Raw genomic sequence first — 9,080 nt, forward strand, 5'->3', positions numbered from 1 at the left:
TCAGGTAAGCCAAGACTAACTACTGCTTTCTCAAAGTTCCCATGATATTTCTGGCCCTGTGGGAGTACTTAGTTTCTGAATTATGACAAATACCCTGAGGATATTGAAATGGCTAATTTCTTTATTTCACTAGTGTAGTTTCAGATCACTTAATTCCTTGGAGGAAGGTAAAATGGAACATTATTAACCCATTAAGTCCAATTTTTTCAATTCTGGGAATATTTCAATGAAATTGACATGGGTACATTTTTAGTAGGTTGGAAATCTAGTTATATCCTTTATATAATTTTAATATACATATGAAATATATTTTTTCAAATGCTCTAATCATTCAATACTTTTCTCAAAAGAACAGAATACTAAAACCAATATTTATTTCAAAAGTTACCATGAGTGATATACTTGCTGTTCAATTTAAGTTTTTATACATGTGGCACTTCTGCAATGGTGGAACACAACAGGTTAATATTGCTGCACACATAAGGACAGGAGGTTCTGTGCCCAGGGGAAGACTACTCAGCAGTGGGCATCAGACACCTAAACAGGAGTCCACCCATCCGTCCTGAATACACTAGCCACAGAAACTGTTTTTTAATTGGCTTCAATGGACTTGTTTATTTTCCACTTTTGTTATTGAAATAGAAGTGGAAATCTGCTTTCAAAGACCAGCCTATCAGCATCTCCTTCCTTAGCTGGCCTGACCTTCAGGCGGTGCAGCTGCCTCAGTCAAGTTAAAAATGGACTGTCAAGCTGGCTTTAATTTGGGCTGCTCTGCCTGCGAATGTCCTCCCACTGATCTGTTTATCACACCCTCCTTATCCCTTCTGTTGTTTTTCTAACTAAATTTTTAGCCTGGACAGCTGATCCTGCCTTTCCAGGCCCTAACCTGCAGATCCTTCCACATGTAATCCTAAGAACCGGGCAGCCAACACAAGGTTCCCTACTTGCAGAAATGCCCTTCTCCCTCCAGGCATCTCCATCTCACTGGGAAAGCCTGACCCCAACAAATCAAATGCTACTGGGACACCAAAGCGGGAAATGGAGTGGATTAGTAACTTGGGAAGAAAAAAAATATTTGGCTTCTTGCTTGTGGGTGTGCAAGGATATAGTCTCTTCACAGGACTCCTCTGTTCCTCCGTGTGCTCAGGTTCAGTACTGTGCTCCAGGCCTCATAGGGATTATCCCTAGCAAGATATAAAAACTCCATTCTCAATTCAATCCAACCCCTTCAAGGCTGCCAAAGCCCAAGTTCCTCCCAACAGCGCCCTCCTGAAACTTCTGCCTCTGGGAATGGCAATTGCTTCCAACAATCGGGCTGGTGGAAGAGACAGCCACGATCCCACTAATGGTTTTGTTTAGTTTCTTGGCAAACAAGCCCGCAATTCATGCTCTGCCTTCTGGGGCCAGGTCTAATAGAAGAGTGCCAGACTCACCCTTCCCACGGAGAAAACGCGTTAGTCACAGACATAGCAACAGGAAGGATGCCCAGGGATTCCGCAGAGCAATCAGGGGTTGGGATCCTTTCTAAAACGCTGGAAACTTTTTCTAGATATGACCACCTGAAGGAAGGGAAAATATAGAAACCCTGGGACGCAGAGTAAACTGGATTAAAAGCCTCTGGCAAGGGCTTAAAACCCTTGGTAGCAGAGTTGACTGGACTAAACGCCATTATATGTGCATAAATGATGCTCATTGAATATCAACTTAAAGCTCAGGATGATACAGCAAAGCCAGGGTAGTGAGGGTGTGAAAGCGCGCTCGCCTGGGCAGGGGTCGCACCGAAAGAATCCAGGTTAGTGGCGGATAAGACCACCTGCGGGAGCGGACGTCTTGCACGGGGAATTAAGGTCACGGTGACCCGTGGCCTACCCAGGAAGCAGCAGGTGTCTACTCAACCCTAAGCTTAGCCTCTCCATTCCCAGTGTCTCGCCCTGGGTCCCCAGAAGCCAGGGTTGAAATGCGACCTGACCCAGGAGAGGCGGGGCGGGGCGCGGGCCGAGCCCGGCGCGCAGGTGGGCGGGCCCGGCCAGCGGAAGCCGGCTGGACCTATAAAGTGCCGGCTGCCCCAGAGGCGAGGCTGCTTAGTGGAGCCTGCGCTGGGTGGGCGGGGTGGTGAACAACTGCACAGATCGCTGCTTGGGTCGGCGGGTCACTGCAAGGGAAAGGGCTTCTGAGGCGTGTCCCTGCCTCTGTTTACCCTTCAGCTTAGCGGACGAGCAGGTCCGCCCCAGTGAACTCCCGGCAGGTGAGCGACCAGGTGATTCGGGAGGAGGAGGCACGGACGGGGATAGCCCCGTGGGGAAGTAACTTGCAAGTTCTACTACTTTTTTTTAAGTTAGTTTCAGGTCGTGGCTGTAGTTGGCGTCTCCGCTCCCAGGGTTTTGTAAACTTGAGGTGCGGAGGCTGGTTCCTCTCTTGGTAAATGCGTGTCTGGGCTAATTCGCTCTGGCGACACCGGGCATTTTATTTAGGAGCCTCTGCACGTCTTGCTGCTCTTACAAATCTGTTTTCTCCTATTTTCCAGCGCCCCGGAAAGGCCGTTCTGCCCCACGAGGGAAACAGAGCCGTTGACCATGGTTGCAACTGGCAGTTTGAGCAGTAAGAATCCGGCCAGCATTTCAGAGTTGCTGGACCGTGGCTATCACCCGGAGAGCCTGCTAAATGGTGAGTTTCCCAGCTACCCTCCGCTCTGTCCTCCAAAAATCGCAGCCCCGCGGTAGATCCGGACCGCAGACACGCGACTTCACCCTGTTTCTCAAATGTATAGGATGCCACAAAATCCTCCTGAGATCCCTTCCCCCCAAACTTTCTAGCATCATCTGTCCAATAGAAGAAAACGTAGGAAAAATAAAATACTGGAGGACTGTATCGTTCTAGTCCGCTGCTAACAGGCTCCTGGGGATTAAGTTCTTTTTGTGAAGTTAAGTGTACAGCCACGTGTGTTTTAACAAATGCATTTATTTGTGTAACCAATATAATCACACCCCTGAAATTCCATGTGCCCATTTGCCATCAATTTCTGCTCTCCTGTGTCTCCAGGGAACCATTCATCTGCTTTTTGTCACTCTAAGTTAGTTTTGCTCTTAGAGTTTCAGATAAATGGAGTAATACAACATGCATCTTTTGTATCTGGTTTCTTTTCCACATCCCAGTATTTTTCCATGTCTTTGCTATGTCCATGTGTTCCTTTTTATTATTGAGTAACATTCTATTTGTAGATGTACCCATTATTCCATTTTTAATGTCAGAAGGAAAGTTTACAGCAGCAGTGGTGCTAGACTTTTGGCATTTACAACTATAAACAGCAGTTTGTAAGTTAACATACTGCCCTGCCACCAAAAAGCAGTGTGACCATAGATAAATTGCCTAAGCTCTTTGACCCTTTCTCAATTAGAAGGTTAAATTAGTTGATGACCTAGTTTTATAAGACCAAAACTCTCAAATGCTCTATCTTCAATAGAGATAAAATATGGAGTCTTTATCATTTGGAATTATTAGTTATTAAAAAATAAGCATATAGATGAAGTAGAGACAGGAAAATGCAGTAACCAATGAAAGCAAAATATGCTTAGGGAGGGAAGCAGGCAGGGCATCTGCCTATGCCCTGGTCTGGTGACTGTGTGTGTGGTGTGGCATCCTGCCAAGTGGTAGGATTAATTTGGGAGGTAGGTGACCAAATGCAGAGCTATCTTTTTCCTTTGAGCAAATCTAATTTTGTTTTCCTAGGACTATTTTGTTTTGCTTGGCTAAGAAAAACTACCCAGCCAGTTATAAATAACCCCGTGAACCTCAAAGGTCTTCTCTGAGCAATCAAAGAGCTTGAAGCTAAAATTGGTTCTACAGGCCATTCCAGTAAAGCCTTGTAAAGAAAAACACAAATTTGATAGATCTTTGATACAGTTCATCAAGCTCATGATGGACTCATTTAAGAAAAATAGCAAAAGGATCTGTATTTCACAATACCTATATTCCTAAGAGTTAGCAAGCAAGATTCCCTTAGTCAAAAACAAAAGTCAAAACCCTTTTTCTTCCAGAAGTAATGTGTGTTCTCTATAAAATAAAATTGGAAAAACACCATAAGCAAATAAACAAAAGGGGAAAAAATCAGTAGTAATCTTGAATAACCACAAATATTTTTTGATGCAGTCTTTAAGATTGTGTGCATACACACACCTATTCATGGAAAATGGTTATATCCTATTCACCTTATTAATCAAAACCTTTATTTTATAGATGAAATAAGAGACAAATGACTTGCTGTTTTACCTAGCTAGTTAACAGCAAAATGAGTTCAGCTGATACCCAGAAAATACTAGAAAAGATAAATAGGGTACATAAAAGTAAACAGTATTGCTATCTTGGAGTGTTTTTCCTACTCCTAGGTTTCTTTTTTTCCTCCTTTATCTAAAACTTTAATTTCCTACAGATTTTGACTACTGGGATTATGTTGTTCCTGAACCCAACTTCAATGAGGTGATATTTGAGGAGACAACCTGCCAGAATTTGGTTAAAATGCTAGAGAACTGTCTGTCCAAATCAAAGCAAACCAAACTCGGTTGCTCAAAAGTCCTTGTCCCTGAGAAGCTGACCCAGAGAATTGCTCAAGATGTCCTGCGGCTTTCTTCCACAGAACCCTGTGGGCTTCGAGGCTGTGTGATGCACGTGAACTTGGAAATTGAAAATGTATGTAAAAAGCTGGATAGGATTGTGTGTGATGCTAGTGTGGTGCCTACTTTTGAGCTGACCCTTGTGTTTAAGCAGGAGAACTGCACATGGACTAGCTTCAGGGACTTCTTTAGTAGAGGTCGCTTCTCATCTGGCCTTAGGCGAACTCTGATCCTCAGTTCAGGATTTCGACTTGTTAAGAAAAAACTTTACTCTCTGATTGGAACCACAGTCATTGAAGAGTACTAAGAAGGAGCCGTTTTTAAAGGTTCTTTTGTGATTGATAAAACTTTGCAGCTACTCAGTTAAAGTCATTCATAGTTTGCCCTGCCTGCCCTCACAAGAACCCCCAAATGTAGAACATCATCTTTCTGTGTTTCTCATTCATAGCAACGCCAGCTAACGGGCTGGTTTTGTGGCTTTTGAGAAATAACCCAAGAGAGTGCACATTTTTTGCTTTTATCACATTTCTTACAGAATGGAATGGAGTGGAATAAGGAAGAAAGAAAAACAGCCTGCTTCAGTTTTATATTTGATTCCACAACTTTGTGCAGGTAGCCTTGATAATAGGCCCTATAAACCAGATTTGCTGGTTTGACTTTCTTATGGCTTTTTTTCTTCTGAGTTTTTAAAGTGGTCTTTTCAATCAAAGAATCATACTAAATGATGTTCAGCCCATCAAAACATCCGGCATCCAGCTCTGTCCACCAATTTTCTGCTAATTTCCTACTAAACTTTGAAGACAAGAGGGTAACGTTAAATGGGTGAACTTAATTCAAACCCCACCATTACATCTGAGTGAATAAGAAATGTCTCAGAGACAACAGAAATGCTTCACTGCTTCTTGGTGTCTTGGTGTCCTCCTAACTCCTCTGTTATAGACGAAAAACTTGGGCTGCATTTCTAGTAACCACAGTATTACTCTAAATGACTTTATGGTATAACAGAAGCTCAGTTTTCCTAGTTCTCAAGTATTGAATGTGGTCTTTAAAATAGAAAAATGGAACGTTAAACTTTTTGTGTATGTGGTTGATTCCATTGAGCACCTAAAGAATACCCACATATAACAATGGGAAAGAAATGTTTAGATTCAGATGCATTCAGATTCATGTGTTAAGAGCTGCTTCTCAGTGTTGCATATGCCTAATCTCAGATGAACCATCTCACCTGTCAGTGTTATCTCATCTCTGGCCATTTCTGGGAATTGAGCTCTCTCTTCTTAACCTCAGTGGTCAATGGAGATTGTACACACTAACACTTGTAATTATCAAGATGTTTATATTTACAGAGTCTGTTTTTGCTAAGGTTATCTGGTTTATTCTGCAGACTAGAGAATGAAAATCACACACCCAGCTCCCTTTCACCATTGGTACCTGTCCCTAGGGAATAATAAAGGCCTTATTTTTTTGTCTCTTTCCAACTGACTAGATCATTTATATTTCTTTTTTTATGTTAATGGGAGAATTAAGCCTCCACATGACAAAGTTCAGTTCAACAAGGTCTTCACATTCTTTCTGTGGCTCATGGATAAGGAGCTTATTCAGGTCTTCTGAGCAAGCTGTTAGCACCACTTCACATTCCCTGAAACCAGGGCGGTAGGGACAGATGTCTTCATACTGGTGTTACAAAAACAAGTATGATCCTGTTACTGATCTTTAGAGGTGACCTAAAATGTCACTGTTCAAATGAGCAGGTGTTCTAACTAATTGAACTCTACGAATGCTTGCAAAGATACCACAAAGCCATTTTCATAGGACTGGGCCAGTAGACAATCAATGTTTTGCATGTTTGTTGTTGTTCAGGGCTCAAAAGGTCACTGTGGTTCTGTAGCTGTATTAGAGTCGTTGCCACTGTTTTGTTAAGGCCACTCAGGCATGGATGTAGAACTGTTATCCTTTTTCCACTAACAGTTTTCGTTCAGTCTTTTGCTTGTTAATGCTTACAAAATGGTAATGGCTTATTGGAGGCTCTTAAATTAATATTCCTGTTAAAGGAAATTAAAGTTTGTCTATTTTTGACAATAAAGTATTATATATTTTTAATTATCTTGTCCCCTTTGTCTTTTCTGAGTTTTTGCAATGATCGCTCTAATATATTTGACAGTATTTGGAGGAAGATAACAGAACAGTTATTTTCTTTTTTATGAAGCCAACGTATATGCTCAGTTATCATATTCCAATTGTATTTATTGCATGTGCTTTTGTATCAATAAAGACTGGTTTGCTTCATAATTTTTCAACTTTTTCATAATACTTTTTACGGGAAGACATGAATAATTTGAACTTCCTTGGCAACTGCCTTTTTAAAAGAAAAGTCCCAAAACTCAGTGTGTTAAGAGTTATAAGTTTTCCAGTGGCCAAACACAGATATATCAAATTATATGACCAATGTACATAATCATTTTTATCAGTATATTCTATTTGAATACCCTTTCTCATTCCTTAATATTCTTCATCTTGAATTTTTCATCTTTTTCACCTATTTTTTCTGTCTCCTCAAATTTATGGTCATTGACTCAGATTTCTCAACTAGAGAATCAACATTTAACAAGATTTACTAAGTGCTGGGTATTGTTTGAGGTTCTTTGCAAAAATTATGTATTCCTCATCAATCCTGTGAAACGGGACTTCTGTCATCTCCATCCTATCAAGACCAGACACAGACAGGTCCAGTGGTTTGCTTAAAGACACAAGTTACACAGCAGAGAAAGAGTGTAAAACCAAGCCAAGTCCATAGGCCACACTCTTGGTTTTACCACTACCTCGTGCTGCCTCCAGATGTACAAGGCAGCACAAAGGTACTATCCATTTTTATTTTTTTTTTTTTTTTTTTTTTTTGGTACCAGATTTGAACTCAGGGGCACTCACACACTAAGCCACATTCCCAGCCCAATTTTATATTTTATTTAGAGACAGGGTCTCACTGAGTTGCTTAGTGCCTTGATTTTGCTAGGGCCGGCATTGAACTCACAATCCTCCTGCCTCAGCCTCCCCAGACGCTGGGATTACAGGCATGTGCCACCACTCCCAGCCAGCCATTCAATTTTTTAAGAAAGAATACTCAATGTGGTTTCTGATCATGTAGGGAAAAAGAAAACTATCGACAATATTCACTATTCATTGAAATAGGACTATGCTCAGACTTTTAAAAAACTGTCCTCATGTGGAAAAGACACACGTTTTAAACCTAGCGTCTTTGCTCCTATCTCATACAGCTGGACTGGTAACTTTCATGGTTTCTAACAAAGATGTGTTCTATCCCCTATATGAATGAGAAATAAACCATTATATGCTCCTGAGAAAATTTGATCTCCTGAGTATGTTTCACCAGTGACATAGTCTATATCCTCACAAAGTTGCCTTCAAATCATTAGTGCATAGATTCAGGAGATTGAACTCATATATAGATCTATAGATGTATATGATCCATACCTAGATTGATATCTTTGATCAGTTATGCACAGTCCTCAATTATCTATATAAATTTAAACAAGTGATAATGATAATAATACAAGTGATAATGATAACAATAATACTATTTTAAACTCCAATAATACTATTTTAAAGATTGATGACAGATGAGAAGGAAAAGGTACATGGTGACATGCCAGAAGGGAGGAACTGATATGTATGGACTCCTATCTAGACCCTGTCATTGATTATATACAAAATACTGCATCGCATCCTTTGCATCTGCCCCAGACAATAGAAAAGAGATTCTGAAGGATCTTATGGGAAATTTAGGAGTCACATATGATGACACCCACAACTCCTATCTACATCCATGTAGAACTCTGCCCCCTTTGAATTATAGGAGGAACATGGTGCAGGAGATGGGCTTGATGAACTGCTGACACAGGGAGAGACAGGGTAGCCAATGAAACACAGTAAAGAACCCAGACACAGACTGTACATATATGGACTACTGATTGATGGCAGAGCTGGCACTTTGGATCAATGGGCAAAAAGGGGCGCTTTCAATAATAGGTGCTGTAACAATGAGTTATGTGCAAAACTTGAAATTGGATGCAGATATATTGACCTACAAAAATCAATTCTGGGTTGAATGAAGAATTAAATTAGAAGGAAATTTTAGAATACAATAGAACTTTTATGATTTCCACATGGGGAAAAATTTTTAAATCAGATGCAAATGTGCACTTTTGTCTATCAAATTATCCTATAAAGAGCATGAAAATAAAATTCATGAATTAGAAGAAAGTATCATGTAACTGAGAGAGTTAAGAACCAGAATACACCAAGAATTCTCTCTGAGAGATAGGGAAAACACAAAGGCAAACATGCAAAAGCCTGAATAGGCCCTTCATAGAATAATAAGTCCGTTTGACTGAAAAACATGAAAAACATCCCCAATCTAGCTAGTACAAAGAAATACAAATCAAAGGCATAGGATAT

At 40.7% G+C, this 9,080-nt stretch overlaps 1 protein-coding gene across 1 annotated transcript; it reads left to right on the plus strand.

Annotated features, from left to right (window-relative positions):
- Positions 1-2,103: 2,103 nt before the first annotated feature.
- DDIT4L (DNA damage inducible transcript 4 like) lies at positions 2,104-6,511 on the plus strand. The gene is made up of 3 exons (XM_079154735.1): positions 2,104-2,245; positions 2,525-2,664; positions 4,427-6,511. The coding sequence occupies exons 2-3, from the start codon at positions 2,574-2,576 to the stop codon at positions 4,912-4,914; spliced, it is 579 nt and encodes a 192-aa protein (XP_079010861.1). The 5' UTR covers positions 2,104-2,245; positions 2,525-2,573; the 3' UTR covers positions 4,915-6,511.
- The last annotated feature ends 2,569 nt before the right edge of the window (positions 6,512-9,080 follow it).

The sequence above is a fragment of the Sciurus vulgaris genome (genome assembly GCF_902686455.1).
Source record: "Sciurus vulgaris genome assembly, chromosome: 9".
Classification (NCBI taxonomy): domain Eukaryota; kingdom Metazoa; phylum Chordata; class Mammalia; order Rodentia; family Sciuridae; genus Sciurus; species Sciurus vulgaris.

Coding starts and splice junctions, on each gene's coding strand:
- DDIT4L (XM_079154735.1), top strand. CDS start 2,574: ATGGTTGCAACTGGCAGTTTGAGCAGTAAGAATCCGGCCAGCATTTCA. Junction 2,665..4,426: donor CCCGGAGAGCCTGCTAAATG/GTGAGTTTCCCA, acceptor AATTTCCTACAG/ATTTTGACTACTGGGATTAT.